The sequence below is a fragment of the Aythya marila genome (assembly GCF_965140915.1).
Source record: "Aythya marila genome assembly, chromosome: 4".
Classification (NCBI taxonomy): domain Eukaryota; kingdom Metazoa; phylum Chordata; class Aves; order Anseriformes; family Anatidae; genus Aythya; species Aythya marila.
Genome location: NC_139045.1, coordinates 17,179,988 through 17,200,556, shown reverse-complemented (window position 1 = coordinate 17,200,556; position 20,569 = coordinate 17,179,988). Strand labels below are relative to the sequence as shown.

At 33.0% G+C, this 20,569-nt stretch overlaps 1 protein-coding gene across 1 annotated transcript in view; it reads right to left on the bottom strand.

Moving 5' to 3' along the window:
* Nucleotides 1-20,569, bottom strand: part of TUSC3 (tumor suppressor candidate 3) — a 119,569-nt gene that overhangs the window by 38,428 nt on the left and 60,572 nt on the right. Inside the window, exon 6 of the mRNA XM_082758764.1 lies at nt 18,853-18,942. Coding sequence (XP_082614890.1) covers nt 18,853-18,942 — 90 coding nt within the window. The remainder of the gene's footprint in view (nt 1-18,852; nt 18,943-20,569) is intronic.

Genomic DNA, 20,569 nt, shown 5'->3' with positions numbered 1-20,569 from the left:
AAGAGAATATTAATTTGCCCATTAAAAGGTAAAATACTGATGTCATGTATTAGGCTTACATGGCAAGGTTTTAGTAATAGGAGGGAGGCTGCATTTGTACATTGTACATAAATACAAAACAATTTTTAAATATTTTTCCACTGATAATTTGAATAATTTTCCATTGATAATAGAAGAAAACCAATTAAAATTGAAAACTTACAAAACGTAGTATTTTATTAATACTTTGTTTGCAACTCTCTTATACTAAGCAAAAACTTTGCATTTAGATTTGTCCTAGAGGGAAATTTATTCACTAGCTGAGCCTGAATCGAGATCTGACAGGCTGAATAGTGCCCTCAACCTTCTGCATTTCTCTGAATTTAATTAATTCACTAATTTATTGCTGGCTGAGACAAGCAAATTCTGATGTGGTGTTTGTTGCTTTCTCTAAATGAATTAAAATTAACAAAACGAACAAAACTCCAGCCAATAATTCCTAGAATTTTCTGCATTGAGTCAGTTTTCAAAACTCATCTATACTGGTAAGTTTTTCTTTAACTTAACACAAACATGTAATCTGAAGATTGTTTCTCCAGGCATCCCACCACTTCATCACAAAGGTTGTGCCCAGTGTTGGAGGAGCACTTGTTGGCTTCATAATGAATTTTGTCTGCTTTCACCTCTCTGGACTTTCAAGATTCCTCTCAGTTCCTACAAACTAATTAGTGATTCTTTTAACATTACAAGCAATTTCTCAAAGTATGTTATTAAAAAAAAAAAAAAAAAGAAAAAAGTTTTTGCTGCACACTTCCGTTTAGTTTACACACAGTGAGCAATGAATTCTAAGGCTCTCGTTACAAAACCTCACAGTGACTCTGACCTTAGCAGAGTTTCAGTCCCATGCTATTTCTAAAAGAGCACAGAGGTTTCTTCTCTGTACACAAAATAATTTGGATGAAATGCTGATTCAAAATAAGTCAATAAGCATTTTGCTATTGATTTCAAGAGAGCCAATATTTTACCTTAATGGTTTATTGGACATAGAGTTTCAGAATATCAATATTTAGAAAGATATATAGTATGCAATAAGCCCCATAATTGCATAGAACAAACTATAAAGTAAAATCATTTACTCTATATTAAAGAATTTTAACCTAACATTTATTTCAATGTAACATTTAATTGAGCTTCAGAAGACTAAATTGAGTGCCACAAGAAAAAAGTACGTCGAAGTCTTTCCATAACAAAAAATGGGTTCTACAAATAAGCTCAAGTAAGAAGTTCAGCAGGTGAATTGTCATCCATGTTTCTGGTGGTTAGAAATGCCTCCAAAACTGACCTAGAGAGAGAACTTTTTACTGAATTAAAACTAACTGTGACTAACAGTGCATGGAAAACATCTGGTAGACACTTCATGATATGCCGACAATAATGCTCCAAATAGAGTCTGGTATCCCATCCTTAGCATTTGATTTTTCTCAGGTCTAAAGGTTGTTTCTCTGCTCCTTATCAGAATATATATATATTTTTTTTTTCTCATGAGTGAAACACTCCTTGCTTATTCAAAAAGGCAAGAGACAGGAAAAGCACTAATTTTTTACTGTAATATCTATCTCAACAAGGAACTGTGATGGCTAGAAGCTAATGTACATCATGTACATTAGCTCATTCTTCTCAAAGATTACAATCACACAACAAAGATTACAATCAAGATGAGAACAGTCACAATCCACCAAGTACTATCTCTGCTGTTTCTCAACTTCTGCTACTAGGAGGTAAGTCTCTTCTACCTGTTGAATCTAAGCATATTTTACTTGTCCTAAAACTCCTTCCAAGTAAGAGGAAGCGTAGCATCTGCCCTGATAAAGTACTCCAAAATATAAGTTATTTTCAATGCTAGGAAGTATATCTTTATATCTTTGTCTAATCATCTTAAGAGTTACATACATGTGATCACCTTTTCTGTTTTTCCGTTTCTCTCTTCAGTGACCTCTCAAAAGTTAACCTGAACAGCTGGCTGCATGCACGAGCAGCACTACATAATGCTCCCTATCAGTCCACATCTCATTTTCCCTTCCTCCTTAAATCTACCTCCAAAAGGACATGGATTAAGATGTATACCATGTGAACGATGTGGGTATTCCAGTATGAAATTCAAATAACTCCAGCATGACTAATACAAAAGACCCTTCATCCTTGCAACATAACAATAAAATAAATAAATAAATAAATAAATAAAGCTACCTAGTTTTCTTTTAAATGACCAACTAATTAAAATCTTCATTCTTGTGACTACACTGCTAGTATTTTCCACATTTCTTACACACACTTGAATTATTTACAATTTTTATCCTTCTATCTTATTAAATGCTGTGGACAAAGACAAAACTAACTTTGCTCTTAACAGTCTTCACATACTTCAAGACAGATGCTATTAACGACACTACATTTTGATGTTTATGTTGAGGTTTGTGATCTAGAACCTTTAAATCTCTCCCTGAGATACTGCCTCCCAAGCTATACTTGTTTTAGGCAGACTACCTTGAAACTACCATCCTGAACAGGTTTTATAGCTATAAATTTGTTCAATAGCTTTTTGCATACTTTAAGCTTTAAATGCCTGCAATAACCTGCAGCATGGAGTTCCACAGCTGGCTGCATTATGCATAGAAATGTTTTATTTGAAAATGCCACCTTCACATTTAGTTTGAATAAATTGAAAAGATTATTCTTTTGATGCTTTTCTCCATATCATTATTTAATGGACCTCTTCTGAAGTTCTTCTGCACTGAACTCCATCTATCATTATTCAACAGCTGGAAAGTCTTTAGCATTCCAAATAACTTAAGGCCAACAGCAAACTGTCATGCTTATAGAAAGGGATGAATAGCAAATAGCAAAGGTGCTAACATAAACCCCTGTGAGACACCACTGATTTTCTTTTACCTTGAAAATTGGTAATTTGCACTTTTTTTTTCAATTTATCCATGAGAAGAACTTATTAGACTTCATTCTGTAACTTAAAGGATAATGGAGTACTTGAACTCTTGAAAGCTTTGCCCAAACTCTCTACTCTTCTTGGAAAAACACAGCTGTGATATCTTAAATCTCCTCATCCTTTGTCCCCTGCTTTTGGAAGCATGCATTGCCTTTCAGTGTAAGTTAAACAAAATTACATTCTTAGCCTCAAAGTAAATTCAATATAAATGAAGTACTCACCACATATCTCTGCAGCATTGCATATGTTCTTCAAACTGCTTACAAAGATGACATGATATCTTTAAGAATTAAAGATTGTATCTATATTTTATAAAACATATCACAAGGAAAATGTAAAACTTACTTATCAAATGTAATTGCTAGCACAAAAGCTTTTTAGTGACCACAGAACAGACTCAAGAATATTTTTTCCCTTCCTACACAACTTCCAATTAGCTTTTACTAGTTTTCAGGGAGGCCCAGCTCATCAAAAACTAGTTACAGACTTCCTAAAACTAGCTGACTGGAATTTCTTGTTGTTTTTGTCTGTAGTCCTTTTTTAGAGAAAGACCTGAATGGGGCATGTCATTGTTTTACCCAAGAACGGCTACATACTATACAGCCTAGAGCTATGAGAACACTCCTTGTGTTGCTTCCAGTTAAAAAAGACACTGATATACAAAAAAGAGCAATTCAGGAAGGAGGTCATTCCAGATATTTCAGTATATTTCAGCTCATCCTAATAGTAATTCAAGATTCATGACACAGGTCCCCTTGATCTTAATATACGGCATGTCCTTCAGAAAAGATAAACTAAGCTGGTTAACAAAACCTAAAAACAACTTCAAATATGGATGGCAACTGTTTAAGTATTGTAAAGATATAACGATTTTATTTTTTTAAAAGTTAGACTGATATAAATATTACACCTAAAGCTAGTTTGTTGCAGCACTTTGCATAAAGTTTCATTACTTCTCTATAGGTCTGGAACTTTTAAGACAGTCTGTAGAGCACACTTCGCAAAATATTTGTCTTCTACAGTGAAAAAGCTACAGTGAAAGTGAGCTACTGCTGCCTGGATTACACTCTGGTAGTTGACTGTTATTGGACACTTTCTCAAATAAGATTGAATATTATAATTATATAAACTAAAGAGTAAGAAGAAAAGTTGGATAGTAAGTAAAATATTTTACACCAGTGTTGCCTCTGCATTTTCATTTCTTTGAATTGTTTCTTTACTTCCTTTTTGCATGTTGAACCTTTTTAAAACTATAAAAGATACAGGAATTCAATCTGCTAAGCTATGCAGAGCAATATGAAAGTATGTATTTGCTAATAATACTGCTTTATATATACTTTTATCGTTTTTATCTTTTTAATTCAATGCTCTATCAGCAATAAGACAATTGAGAAAACATTTATCTATTGCTTCAACCATTTTTGTTTTTCTTAAAATAGGCAGATTGGGAGGAAAAGAGAAGACAGCAGAGAACAAAACAGAAATAAGAAAAAATTTAGTCCTCATTCTGTAAGATGAGCACTATAGCCTGACCTGTCATGTATTATAAAATATATATTATCGGTTATGTAGCTTGCTAAAATTTCTGACACTGATATTTTTCACTGGCAGAGTTCTTATATCCAATATCCAGTTAATCAAAAGGCTCCTGTATGAACTCATCTGGAGTCTTACAGTTAAAAACAACGTGTGTATTATCAGAATCTTGAGTGATACTAACAGGGAAACAGTCAACTTTACAACATATCGGACACAATACAAAATGAAATCTATGTTCAGTAACAATTAGTTCCAATAGTTATAGAATATGGAGTATTTTTTGATATTAAAAAAATAACCTAGCTTTCAGCTGAACCACAGTTGTGCCTACATAAAATTTGCTAGGCACTTAGCATATTTGATGATTATTTGAATTTAATTTATGCTGATGTATTACGAAGTGTTTTCATACATCTGATATATTAGAGAATCCTAGTGAAGCCCTATGCACTGATACAATTGTTAATCTTTATTTGTTAACCTGTACATTGGAAGATCAGGGATGAGAATTTCATTCATGTAAAACAAATATTATTTCAGAATACCTAGATGCAATAAAAGACTACCAAAGACTACCTAAATCTAGTAGTGAAGATAACATATAATTCTCATAGAAGAAATCTTGAATTATTGAGTTATTTGACATATTCCTAACAATGACCAACAATTCAAAGCTGATTAAATGAAAACCAGTGCCAGTGGGCTGAGAGTTGTAAAGGCTAAGCCATCAATTAATTTCAGTGTAAATATTAACAAGTTTGAAGTAAGCCAAATGTAAAAGCTTAAGTGTCATCTTCTTAACATGTAAAATTTGCACAATACTTTTACACGCATTGACACTGTGTGCATTAGCTAGATAGTATAAAAAAAATCAATATTTATGTGAAATAAAAGTAACAAGCCAAGTAACAAGTAACTACAGTTCAAACCAACTTATACAGTCAAGTAGTAAATATAATGGGTTTGCATGCATTATCAGAAAAAACATTAATCTCCTTGTACACAACCACCATAAATAGCTTGTAATGGTACTTGTACATTATGTAGGGGGCTGGCATTTATTCTGTGTGTTTATATTCCAGTGCTAGACTCTGAAGTTCCATCTGGCTGATGATTCCACACACATACCAGGAAAAAATGCAGATCTTAATGTCAATTTCAAAAACCAAAAAAAAGCGGGGGGGGGGGGGGTAGGGGGGGTAGAGAGGGGCATGGCTACAAATGTGTTTGAAAATATTTTTTTTCCAGAAAATATTCATAAAAATCTGAGAGAGATCAAAGTGAAACTTCATCCTGTATAAGGACTGAGAGAAACATTCAGAATTTAGTTTAAAGTCTGACATATTTATCATTATACTAATATCTAAACTATATTAAAAACTGCATTTCAGTACATGCAATGCGAAATTGGCTACACTATAAAAACACTGATAATAGCGTTATCTCTTCTGTACCAGCGAATATAACCTCAAAAAGGGAGCTTACTCTATTGACAATTCAAAGTCTTCTCGAGTATTCACATTATGACTCTGACACTTGCATGACTGATAAGAGACAAAGTCAGAAAAAGTTTGAAGGTTATTCTTTTGTCTCCCTTGAAACTAGTATTTTTAACACTACCTAGCAATCCTTTTCTGACAAACCCAGTTAAGAAACAATTTTTTTTAAGATATTAAAATGCAATTTCTGTATGTTTGGAAGAGTAGAGTCCTATTCCTTTCTTTTTTTTTTTTTTTTTTTTTTTTAGCTGGCCAGATAAAAAGCCATTAGGAATAACAGCACTGTCCTTCTTTAAAATGAAATAAGGGATTTTAAAATTAGGAAATATTATATATATATGTATTATATAATCTGAAGTAATTCTTAGTTCTGTTAAAAGTTTGAGCTTTTGTTTATGTCTATGAAATAATTTTTATTCCTCAGAGTAATAAATTTCATCCTTTTATAGCTTGGTCCTTAATGTGGTTTGTTATGTTGCAAAACTTTTACAGAAGCAGCTTGGATGTTGTTAGATTCTTTCCTACTCAAGGGATGAGGAACACTACAGGTCTGATCATGGGATTTGGCAGTTCAGAGAACAGGAAGTATTAATGTCTGCATCTGCAATGTCTGCATCTTCTGCATCTTGGGAGATACAGAACAGCAGGTATTCGGTCTTTCTATTTCCATCTCTCTAAGAGAAGCCTAAAACAGAAGATGAATGTAGTAGCTATTATAGATAAAAGTAGACATGATCCGAAGCTCTATCTAGTAGTGTCTTTCATATATATATATGTGTATAAAGAGCAGCAGGAAACAGATAAGCAATAGAAGATCTATTTGAAAATCTAAGATCTAAGAACATATCTGGTAAAACATGACACACCTTGTCCTAGGAACAGGTATATCACATACGATCTGTGGTTCAGTTATGTTCACGGAATCAGAACCTCCCACTAACATCACCCTTCACACCAGAACAAAGTTCAGAAGTTCAGCATTTGACTGGAAGAATACCACTGCTACTGATGCAAAGATGTTTATGTTGAGCCGCTGAAGACTCCCAGGCTGTGTTTGTATTAGCGAGTAGTGCCTATTGATTTTTATTGATTTTTTATTGAATTCACTATCCACACTACACATTTCAAGTATTTTTACTTCACAGTAGATCCTCTCTAGTCCTATGGACTGAAAAAACAGCAGCAACTGGGAGCATACTGGGTGAACTTCTGGAGTTCACTATTTGTCTCCACTTCATTCAAAAGGAACAGTCAATGTGTCCAGCGTTATGTGAACCAAAGCATACAAGGTGGGAATGAATGTGACATGGGTTTCAAAAAAGTGTTCCTTATCTGAACTAAGTACCGATGCAGGTGAAGTCACAGAGAAATGGAAATGAGAAAGTGATAAGCTGAGCTTCAGTGGAACATTTCAGGCCCTGGAGGAGAACAAGGTCAACAGATAACTCAGGCTACCTGCATGGTGAAGGATATTGCAAAGCTGAACTGAAAGGGATTCAAAAAAAAGAACTTCTCATGGTAGATGGAAGACTAATTTTCTAGATAGAAATTGAAACAGATACTACTAACAGCAGACTTCAGTGATCTTTATGTGACAGCTGGCAGATTCTATCTTCAATTACTGGTTCAACAAGAAGCAATGCTATTTTAAGCACAGTTTTCATAGAAAAAAAGGCACTGTAAAGACACAGGAAGTATAAAATAAGTTCACAGAAAATGTTACAAGTTAATTCAGTAAATTAGACTAAAAGATGAACAGTAACATTTAAAACTTCCATTTAAGATTTACCATTTAAAAAGATTTAAACTGAAATAAAAATTGAATGAGGGTAGTCATCTAGAGTAGAAAAATTGGTGAATTGAATTTGAGTCACAAGCAAACAGTTAACGTTTCTTAAGTTATCTTGAATCTGTATCCGGCACATCTTTAAATATAAAGTGGCCTTTCAGGGAAGGATTCCAGACCTAGCTAATTAATAAACCCAAATGGAATAACAATGAACAACCAGACCTAAGAGAGTGGAAAGAGACCTACTAGTAGCAAGTACATTTCCCTCTTATAAAGTCAGGAAGCTTAGAGATAAAATGAAAGTTGTCAGTAGGTAAGCTGAGGTGACCCTGCAAATGAAATGAAAACAGATAGCTCATATGTCAGCCATTAAAAGAAGAGAGCAAGCAAAGAGGTTAATATGCAGTAAAGGATGGTAGTGACCTATTTCCTGAATCCTGTTTTCAGCAATGCTGAGATGAATATAAGGGAGACAAGGGTTCAGAGATGACAGAATGCCTCTATACCACATCAAAAGTTGAATAAAAATTCGAAGAGACACATTCCAGAAGTAGCACATCAATCTTAACGCTTAATAGTGATTTTAATTTTTATGTATTTATTCTAACCAATTCTATCAGAGTATGCTAATGTACATTTATAGAGTAGCATACATGGAAAGTATATGGATTCTAGAAACAAAGAAGTTAGATTTCATTAACATGAAATGCTTTGGGATAAATTTTAATTTAGAGAACAATTAAACATATAAAGGAACATGAAAAATGAGATGAAGTAAAGCATATTTATTCCAAAGAGAAGGGTACCAGATTCAGCAGGCACAGTATCTTCCTTTAGGCATTAATCCTCTTGACAAAGAAAATGTGGTATTTATCTGGACTTTGGTAATTCATTCTGTTACATGTAAAGCTGGAGAAAAATGGGTTTGGAACATTATAGGAGGCTGAATAACTGGCTCAATTGGAGACATAATGGGCTGTTAAAAAAAAAAAAAAAAAAACACTTAAAAGAAGCCTGGATTTTGGGACTAATTTATTAAGTATCAAGTTGATGATAAGCACAAAAGTAAGTACTAATGAATTCAGATGATGCCAGAAAGAACAGATTAAAAGACAAAAAACCACACACTACATTACATGGGAAGAAATTAAGATTATCTTGCTTGGAAAGTCAGAATTTCCACAAATTATGTTCTCACTGCCTAAAAAAAATTGGAAAGAAGTACACACTAATGAATCATATTCAGGCTGTGCTTATATAGTATGATCTGCCTATTAAAAATTATGTTAGATTTGGGGTACAAAGCACTGCCCCACAATATGTTAATATAATACTCATCACCCCTACTCAGGATCTCTCTAGCATGGGCAGAAAGCAAGCCAAAAGAACACAATAGTCTTCTAGATGAAAGAAAAGTGAAAGAGCTTGGTTCAGGCCTTAGAAAACCAAGGTTTCAGTAAATTAAGCTTCCCCATATTTTAGTAAGGAAAACAGGAAATAAAACGAAAAGAAGGAAAAAAGCCAGGAGATTCACAAGTTGAAATCTGTGTATGGTTTTTGTTTTTCCAGATAGTCAAGATTTGCAAAGTGTTTTTGTAGACCTGGACTTAACACGGTGTTTTTAAGGGATGAGAGCAATAGAGTGGAAAGACTAGAGCAGCAAACATAGTATAGTCCCTCTGTGAGCACTACAGAAAGTGGCATATAAACTCATGTCACATCCCTACAGTTTTGTATTTTCCAGAGAGAATTAACAATAATGCAAGTGATCAATTATTGAGATATGAGATGACGAGTGTTTTGAATTTAATTCAATTTGGTTCTTAAATCAATTCTTAAAATCCATTCTTAAACTGTGTGGCTGCTCCAATGCTTGCATTATTTCCACTTAGTGTAGCATATGTATAGTTAAAGGCACATTCAGAAGTTCAGGTATCTAATGTTGACAAAACTGTCTCCAGTTTTTTAGTGCCACACAAAATGTTTGTGAATAGTAATATGCCCAAATGTTTCTGCACTTTTACAAAGCTCAGTTTTAAAACTCTGTTTTTACATACAGAGCTTTTTAATGGCAGTATCCCTACTTGTGTTCTAGAGACAATCTTAAGTGACAGCACTGGACACGATGAGATTGTTTATTCATTCATTACTATTTATTGAAGTGTTCTTTGTTTATAGACAGATAAAACAAAAATAACTGTAAAACATTTTCAGCTTGGTTCTATAACTCTGGTATTTAGCTCCAGAGAAGACTACAGAACCATTCCTTCTTTTATCTGGCAGGGATTACTTAGCCTGAGGTAGAAAAATATGGATGAACGAAAGGCAAAAGAATACTTTTGCTTGAAATGTTTTCCAGAACAGTGATGATAAAAAATAATAATAATAATCGGAGGTCAAAGGCTCCTTTCATTCCATTAACCCATATTAATAGTGTGAAGGACTGGTAAATCCAGACAGCTTCCATCTTTTAAATAATAATGCTATTTTCTCTTCATTTAGAGAACCCTACTATGCCAAGTGATCTCAGGATCTGGAAGTTATTTCATATCTTGTTTGTTGCTCAGAAACTGGATTTGCAAGACTTTCAGTAAAAACTCTAAGTTGCATTGTGCTTAAAGTTAAAGAACTCCAGCTTCTAAAAGCTTTTAAATAAATATTAATGATAGACATTCAAGGAGAGGAATGGTGCAAAGTGCCTCCTCATTTCAGTACAGACATATGCAAAAGAACTGCAGTCCACTTCTAATAAACGTTAAAGTTTAATTCTGTAAGCATTGAATACTATGAAAATGTGATGTACACTAAGCCTACTCTCTTACTCACTTCTGTATATCATACTAGATTGATGCAAGATGCTTTCAAAACACTTAACGAGCAGATCCATCTCAGCTGTGCTATTCAGATGAACAACCCTGCTAAGTAGGACTGTAAGACCAGCTTTTCCAACCCATACATGTTTCAGTTCTGTAATACCTTTTTAAGTGGAGTACAGGAGCTTCCTTGATTCAAGAATAGTGCAAACCAAAATAATTCCTTGTGTAAAGCTTCATGTAATGCCCATTTCTTTCACGAACTTGTTTCTAATCAACGAAGACAGAGTTTGAAACCTGACTAGCAAACGGGATAAAAATTACATTCTCACTGTCTCCTTCCTTCCAAGGAAGATGGCTGGAGGAGTTGGAAGATATTCACAGTTCAGCAATTTTTTTGATAGACAGCTTACCATATATATATCCACACCAAGAAAATAAATTTATAATGCCTGCTTCTACATATAAGCACTAATATAACAGCTCTGTAAATTATTCTTGTGAACAAAATACAATTGAATTAATATAAAAATAATTAACTTGAACTTTTCATCAGGCTGTAATATAAGACTACAGTTCACAAATTAAGTATATTCTAGTGAATTCTGGGTGTTTAGGTTGAATTTTTCACAAAATTTCTGTATTGTATTTCTCACATAATAAGCATTTCAGATTTGGTATGTGTTTCTAACAACTTCTAATTGTATTTAAGATATATTACAGTAAGGAGAAATGAGAAAATGAAAGTATATCCATACAAAATACGTTTATAATTACAAACATTGTAATAACAATTCCAAAGAACAAATAGTAGATAAACTGAGAAATGCAAAAATCAGGAAAAGAGGTCCTTCATACATTTAAAGATTCTCATTGTTTAGTCTAAGGCTAGACAAAATTTTACTTCTGCTATTGAAGCACTTCCATGGAAAAATAAAACTGAAGTTATGTTTTCTGGATATGATTTTCAAAGGTGCTCTAACAGCTCTAACTTCATTGCAATCAGAGGTAATTTCACCAATGAACTGGAAAAAAACAAAACACTATTTATCCCAGTAGTCAATCTTTATAAAAATGAACCAGAGCATCTATTCTTACATTCTGCTCAGATATATAACCTTCTGAAGTACCAGTTTATTCCTCTTCAATTTTAGCACAGGAATAAGTTTTGCCTATCTGAGCACATTATCTGAAGGCAAAACTGGTTTCCCAGATACCCGGGTTCAGCCTGTTGAAATCTTATGTAAGTATACTGCTAGGCAGCAGGGAAAAAAACACAGGAATATAATACACTTCTATATCTCAAAAGAAAAAGTAGAAAGAACAGCAGTAGCAGTATCATTACTTTGTCAATATTCATAATGCTTCAAAAGAATATATAAGGAAAACTTTGAAAACAGATTTCTCTCCTTTGCTCTATTATCTACAAGATCTGAATGTCAACATATGTTAATTAAAAAAAAAAAAAGTGTAAGTGGTTCAAATAAAAGAAAAATAAAAACATAGATAACTTGCCTTTTAATGTCCAGGAACTCAGAAATATTTGCCATCTGAAAGACATCATTGTATAGTACAATCCTACTGCTTATTAGAGGCTCAGAAGGACAATCAGCATATAGAATAAAACTTTTTATTTACCTTTTAATTTTATCTTTATGTCTTCTTCTATGGTTTTTCGTTCAGGAAAAGTCAGTACACATAAAAGATTAGCCAAAGAAAGGAATTAATGTTGACATGAAAGCTAGACAAAAAAATGAGAATAACTTGTTTCCTTGAAAATATATAAAAAGCATTTTATATTTATCAAAATATAAAATAGCAAATTACTGTTGCTTTGCAGATAAAGTATCCAAAGTTCTTTGCATTCAATAATTCAACCACCACAAAGGAGAATAAATATAAAATAAAAACAATAAAAACGTATCCCTCCAAGGCAAAGATTATGGGTGAATTAGTCCTGGAAAGGCTGTCTGAATTTTGCTGCTTCATTTACAGCATTACACATTCAAATGCCTGTTCTTTCTCTTGACATTCTTCATAAGCAGATAAGAGAAATCTAATACTGTTACATTGAAATGACAGCATTAGAGTTTACTGGCAAAACTATATGGAGAGTAAGTGCTCTCCAACTGAAAAATATACCAGATCTGTAAGTCTAAAAGGCCCTGAAGGACACAATATATTTTGATACTTAATTAGTAGTTAACAAAATGATTCCCAACCTGTGTTGCAGGTTATCTTTAGGGAGGAAATACAAATGATTTGCAAAATAATCCATCTGAAGTAGTAAAACACAGCTGTACTAAGATGCAAAGAAAATTCTCTGTATGTCAGGTTTAACATTTTCTCATTTCTAGTATGAGTATTGCAGAGATATAACGCTGCTGCCACTTAAGCAAAGGCATGCTTTCAGGAGCACTGAAAAGGTGTACCCCTTGGCTAAGTTTAACTGTACTAAAGTCAGTGGTAAACTCTACTAACAATTCAGCTATATCAGTATATCTGAACAGAGGAAAAAATTTACTTTAACTGTTCCCAAAGGAAAACCAATATATATATATATGTGTGTATATATATATATATATGTGTATATATATATATATATGAACATATATATTTTTTATATATGAACATATATATGTTCCTGTATATATGTGTGTGTGTATATATACAGGAACATATATATATATATAGTAGGAGAATTATGTGGATGGTAAAACAGTGCAACAGGTTGCCTGGAGAAGTTGTGGAATCTCTAACCATGGAGACATTCAAAATTTGCTTTGACTAAGTCCTGAGAAACCTGACCAGAATTGAGCTGGCCTAGTTGCTCTTCATAGGTATGTTTCAAACAAAATTAGTCAGTTAGAGAAGGCCTTTAAACATATACACAACCAGTAAAGTCCAAGGAGAAAAAATAGATTCCTACTTGATACTCAGCCAAAACTGCTCTTGCCTGTGCAAGCAACAGCAAAACACAAACATGCTTTTCCTTGCATCATTCTTTTTTTGTGCGTGTGTGTGTTTTTAAGAAAATGTAGCTTTTCTGTATTTCATTATCATTTTATCATTGTTATTCTGTCTTCCTATCTTCATATACATGTACGTCACAACTTCACACAGCTGAGGTTTTTCTGACTTCTGATATAAAAAGAACTGTTCTGTATAAAATGGTTCTTTTTTCCAAATGAAACTGAATTTAGTCTAAGAAACCCATTCACACACAGTCAAAATATGTGTGTGGGGAGGGGAGGAAAGCGGGGGGGGGAGCATAGGGAGAAGGAGTGTTTGTTGTTTTAAAGTGGTACTGATCAATTAAAATTGGCTTTTTTTTTTTTTTTTTTAATTGGATTTTATCATGACAGACTACTTGTTGCCTGCCTACCTGTCCAAAATCTGCTTTTATTTGATGGGAATCTGTTCCATCGTTACTGAGCCAAGAATACAGTACTGCAATAAAATTACAGTCTATTCTCTAAACTTTTTTAGCATATATGCTTCAAGAACTGATAAATTTAGTAATTTAGAGGTTCTCTTTCATCCAAAAAACTCTTCTATCTCACCTCTTTTTCTTCCCATAATAAAAATGGCTACAAAATATTGGGTGAGAGTTCCCTTTTCTGATATCATGGTAGAAACATTTGTTATAACTAAAGTTATTGAAATGTCAGCTATGACTTGCCTTGCTATCTCAAGCATTAGGACAGATGTCTTATACAGGTTAATAGTTTTCCCAACTCTAATTTAACAAATGAGCAACATCGTATCTAATGTGTTTATCTGCTAATAGAATTATTTAATAAGATCATTTGTTTTACAGTAGTTCAACCAGTTCCTTACACTGCCAATTGTTTTTTTGACTAAATCAAGACAGAAGTTTAAATTACAGGCTTGATAAATCCTTTACTAGTTGCAGCTTCTAAGTAAACTCACAGTTTTGATGATCACAGAAAAGCCATTTCATTAAGTACAGTCATAATGTAATCTACTTCTCACTTCTACCAAGTATATTAATGTAAATAATGTAAATAATTGCTTATTCCAATAAAAAATAAGAAGTACTTTCAACAGTACGATGTTTGTGATTATTGTTGACAGATGCATCAAAACATCACTGGCGTAAGATCAATCTGGATATCTTATGTTTGACACTGATACAACGACCAGTAAGAACTTTTTTTTCTTAATTTAAAAGCAAGACAAATACATTATAATGCATCATACAGCAAACTGACTTTTTTTATATATTGAACCTGCAACTAAGCAATCTGGCCACTTTCAGAAAAGTCAGGCATTTCAAATACAATCTGAATTCAAACATACTTCTGGATAGGTTGAAGGCAAAAAGACAATGTATTTGCTCTGATTTACTGATATGGGAAGGTATTTCTAAAACAGTTCAGTACTCACATGAAAGTTTTATCCTGCTTAGCTATAGAGGATTAATGTGAATTAAGTTTCTTGATAGTCTAAGCATAAATTTTCACAGAGCACCTTAACTTTACATTGACAAATGGAAAAGTGAATCAGAGCAGTCAAACACATTTTTCATTTAACTTCAGAAACAGACAGATTACCAGATAACCCTGCCAGAGGGACTATTTGAAAAGAGATATTTTAAATAATGTTCCTGAATAAAGATCAGTGTTTTTTAAACTGTTAAAAGGCAAGTAGTAATAAAAAGTAAAAAAAAAAAAAAGCAGAATAAACAGATTGGTAACTGAACAAACATTTAAAATTGATCTGATATTGAAAGGTGATATTTAAAAGACCTACTAAATGGGTAAAAATTGCTTCCTAATGACACAACTTTTTTTATGTTTGAACAATTATAACAAGCTTCCATAATATAAGACATGTAAAAGAGAATCTAATTAATATAGTAGCAAATAAAACCATTATCCATTTCATAATGCATCTGCTTATGTAGGGAAAATATCTTCAAATTAGCAAATAAATATACTAAATAAAAATGCACGTCCTCCCTTCACAAAAAAGCTTTTCCAACTTCTAATCACTTCTCACAAAACAGAAGAAAATTATGAGCTTTGAAAAATGTTTTCTCTCAATATTTTAGCTCAAGCTTGTCCTTTATCTTATTTTCCTACATAATAAACTTTCAACTATTTTAAAGATGCAGTCCTGAGCATACTGCACAATGAAAATTGTAGAATTTGCATCCAAATATTTTAAAAGTTGCTGATCTATCAGGATAAATATACATAAATATTTTCCTAGCCATTTGATTTTCTTAGTACCTACGTGTGTAAAAGCTGATGAAAATTTAATAATTCTTTGCTGTTAAGTGAATTAAATGTCAACAGAACTACCTCAGTAGGAAGCTATTTTGCTGTATTCACCATCTCTCTACTTGTCCCACCGCTAGCTCTACCACTGATAAAATTCAGAACTCTCTCAAGATTTTATATATAATCAGTGGGATGTTTAGCTTTCACTCTAAATTTAGTTAGTAAGGGTCTAATCATAATGAAATTACTAAGCAAAAGATGAAGAACTCCAAAAGTACAACAGATGAAGAAGACATCAAGATAAAAGACTGGCATGACTAGTTTCATCAATTTAAAACAGAACTGAAAGATAATACTGCTGCCACTTTCATGTGGACCCAAAAACTGAAATTACCTGAAGGCAATAAGGAATAAAGGAAGCAACGACCACCACCTCAGTAACAGAGCGTATCAACTTCACATAATAGATCTACCCAGAATACAGAAGAATACAGAATTTCAAAGAATACAATCATAGAATTAAAGTAATTTAGGTAATCAAGAAAGGAATTGTAAATGCTGTGCACAAGCCAAAAATGCCAAGAAATGGTATGTTACTTCTAAAAGATACTGGCACTAATAAGTAGTCTTGTTTAAGCAAAACAAACAAATATCTTTTCATCTTTTGAAAAAATAGGAATTTAAGCAAGAGAAATGAAGTGTCATCCAAAATTATGATAAGAACAAAGCATATAATAGGAGATATCTGAGGTAAGGAACAATTTATGAAGACAGAATTATTATCCCTTTCCAGGAGGCATATCAGGCCCTGCACTACAGAACCTAACTACTAACACCTGAAATGAAAAAAAAAGCTAAGTTTGACCCTGATAATAACACAACTAAGCCTGGTGAGCTGTTCTATGCCTTCTATTGAAAAGAGTTTACATGTTAAGATTGTTGAACAGTTTGTGAGTATAATGTACATGAAAACCTTGTGCAAAATTGGCATGTAAATTTGGAATTGGTACTAAGTCCTGGACAACAGAAATAAAATGAAGAGTTAAACATCATCCAGATATAAAGATAGTACTTGTTAACTTACTGCGGAACACCGTTATAGCTATCATAGCTAAATAAATCTTACAGAACTCTCAGATAATTAGTTTTATGACATCAAATTCAGCTAAATGCTAGAAAAAGAACATAGGTTAGTGCTAGAAAAATGAAACAGGAAAATGTTCAATAAAGTTCTTTAACAATTAGAAATGTAAAATAAGTCAAGGTTTATAGAACACTTACTAAGCTTCTAGCACTGGTAAAAATCAGAGCTTTAAGTTACAACTGTATTGGTCAGTGCTATTTTAAATTAGGAACTTGGTGAATCAATATCCGTACCTTTTTAAATTCTTAGAATCTGACTTTTTACTTAATGACACAGACAGCTCCATGGGAGGTAAAAGCACTGACACATGAACAAGTTAAAGACAGGGGAATTAGAGAAACAAAATAACTTACCTGAAGTCATGTAGTGGAGTGAAAACAGAAAAGTATGTATTGACTTATATAGCAGATTAGTAATTAGAATTTAAGACCAGCCCAATGATTACCTTTATTTAGTTGTTTATATTTATACTCCCTAACTAGTAGCTTTTCAGACATTCAGAATCTGAGCTCACACTCTGAGAGACAAGATGGCACAAGCTGAGGAACAATTAAAGAGTTACTTTTAAATGATTTAATGAAAACAGGTCTTTAAAAAGGGTGGTGTATATAAACCTGGCTACGGTATAAAACTAATTTATCAGGAATGGTGCTTGTTCTGTGCAGTATTTCTTCTTTCTGCTGCTCCATGGGGAAGCTTCATAAATTTAATACTGCAAGGCAGTAATGAAAAGCTAAATTTTTCTAAACACAGTGTTTTACAAAGATTATTTATTACATTTCCAGCTCTACTTTTGCATAACAAGGTTGACAGATAGAGTCATGTCACTTTATGATTTTTGTATGGTGTTACATTCCAAATACAAAGCAGATTGGTAAACAAATTCAAACCATCATTTTTTCTGCTCTCACAATTACGATACAAAGGGATCTTTGAAGAAAATTTATTCTTTAAGTCCTACACCAGTCTCTTAACTAGCAATGGTCAAAGCTGAACATGGCTCAATATGCCACAAAGTATGGAGAACCTTCCTGTCTGCAACTGTAAATTTCACAGATTCCATCCTAACAACTTCTTCAAGAAGTGGTAAATATGGAAGAGTAGCCGAAATTAGCCAAGGTCCTCTTTACTTTCCCTGTAGGTAAAGAGAGTTTCTCCTTGTGAACTCTGATGAACGCTTACTAATTTATGAGCAGGAAGAAGCAAGGATGAGAATTCCTTTAAAGACAGCAATGACAGCATATAGTAGCAATTTTGGCTGTACTGAATTAATGTTAACTTTCTAAGAAGCTGATAAAGACCTTACATTCAAGAAGTAAAGCAAAACAGGAAAAAACATTATGTAAAATTCAGGAAGTTCAGTGGAAGTGTGTGACAGGTATAATGGAAAATGGTAAAAAACATTAAGACATTTCCCATCTTTTCTAAACAAAACGCTCAAGATGAAGAGGTTACAGGAAGAGGTTACATATCTCAAAGGTTTGGATAAATGAAAAATAAAAAATAGCTTGCTTTTCACATTGAGAGGGATCATGCTTTTAAAAAAAAAAAAACAAAAAAAAAACCAGAATGCATTAGAGCAGTGGAAATTGTGTGGTATGGACTATTTTATGGCACATTCACTGTAGCTGGGAGCCTAATTAGAATTTTGAAAAACACAGGCACTCATTTCACTGCCCAAATCAGAAGTGGTGGAACTTTCTAAACACCAAAAAGTCTGTAACGGACTCTGCTTCTAATTTGAGACTTAAGAGAATGGTGCAGTGCAAATATCTGCAATTACAGATTCACTGTAGGAAATATCTACCCTCAAAATAAAATTTAAAAGAATTAACTCACCACTTGTCCATTCTGAGGATTTTTATGAGCATATGGGGGTCCACGGATGTGATTCCACATCTGACCAGATGTCATAGCAAATACAACACACTAGAAAAATAGAAAAACAACAATATATTTGTTTTTTAACCCAGAGGAATTGAATAAAAAAACCACTCTGCTAGTGATGTTTGTTGTAGGTATATAATTGTTTACCTAACCAGATACAGTATCTACTTCTATTTGATGTTTAGGATAGGGTTTTCTGATGTGCTGCTCTCATAAAATTCTTAATGACTTCTGTTAGAAAATGAGTTAGCTAAAGACAGAAATTTTCAGAATCTCTCTTCAAATAATCCTCTCTTTATGTGCACTTGGAATTGCCACATTTACAAATCCGCATGGCAGAAAACACTCATGATAGTAGAAAGCACTCACTGCAAATATTCTGAAAACTGTCATTTGAGATTTCTACAGTCTTTCATGATGTTATTTCTGCCTCTAATATACCTTTATATAGTTTAGCTTAGCTGTTTACTTTCAGGTATATGAAATTATTTATAAAAAAAACACCAGGAAAAAAAAAAATCCAACTATCCAAATGTCTGTCTCATTTATGAAATGCTTACTTTGTGTCCTATATGACTGTAATCCATTTTAGCCATGACAAAAGACATGGCTGAGTTGATAGATAAGTGATATTCTCTATGGAAATGTGTGGAGTTAGGATAGGATTCTATGAAAACTGGAAAAAATGGACATTACTTCTAACAGAAGGTCATACTACAGAATCTAAATGGCAAAAATCAGTCATAGCAGTAGTCGTGGCTATCTTAAAGAGGTAATTAAAATATCCTTTAATAGCCAAATGAGAAAAACAGTAATACAGAACTTGGATCATCTCAATGTCTTCTGATTTAATAGTGCAAATAATCCTTAAAAGACTGATATAAACTAGGTACATATATATATATAGGTATATATGTGTATATATATATATATATATATATATGCTTATTTTTACTGTAAATGTATATTTCCACTAGCAAAAGTATAGCCATAGCAATTTAAGCAGATGGTTCCCGAATATGTAATTTTTTATTTATTTTTTAACCGGGATAATTAGCTAAACCAGAGATGACTAACTTCTCTTTACTAAAGAAAAGTAGTGAGGAATTCTTCAGCTTTTCTTTAAAGAATATTTAATAATGTATTTGTGAAATAAATTTAAGCTAGTGTAGCTCTGTAGCACAGTAAATCCAGAACACCTCTAGCAATATACTTTGAACCAGCTTTGGAAGGTCTTAGCACTGAATCTTGACAGACTTTATATAAACTTATCTGGCTTTTCTAGAATTCTAACTTGATTAGCTGAAACAGCCAGTTTTTCAAAGATCAGATGGCTTCAAAGATCAGATGGCTATACTTAGTTTACATTATTTTTGCTCATCTCTGTAGGGCAGAACCATTTTTTCCCTCTCCCTTCCATTTAGGATGAATTAATTATGATCAGCACAGTGATGCAGTGTAACCAGAGATATCAAAAGCAGTACCACAAGATACACTGTACCAGTATGGAATTATAAGATGGGGGTACACGATGACACTAGAGATCACAAGTCCATAAATATTGCACCAATGCTGAATTACAGAAACAAAGGCAAGGGAGCTGCTCAAACCCAGTTTTAGGGATAACAAATAAAACAGATAAGCACCAATTTATCAAATTTTTATGTGA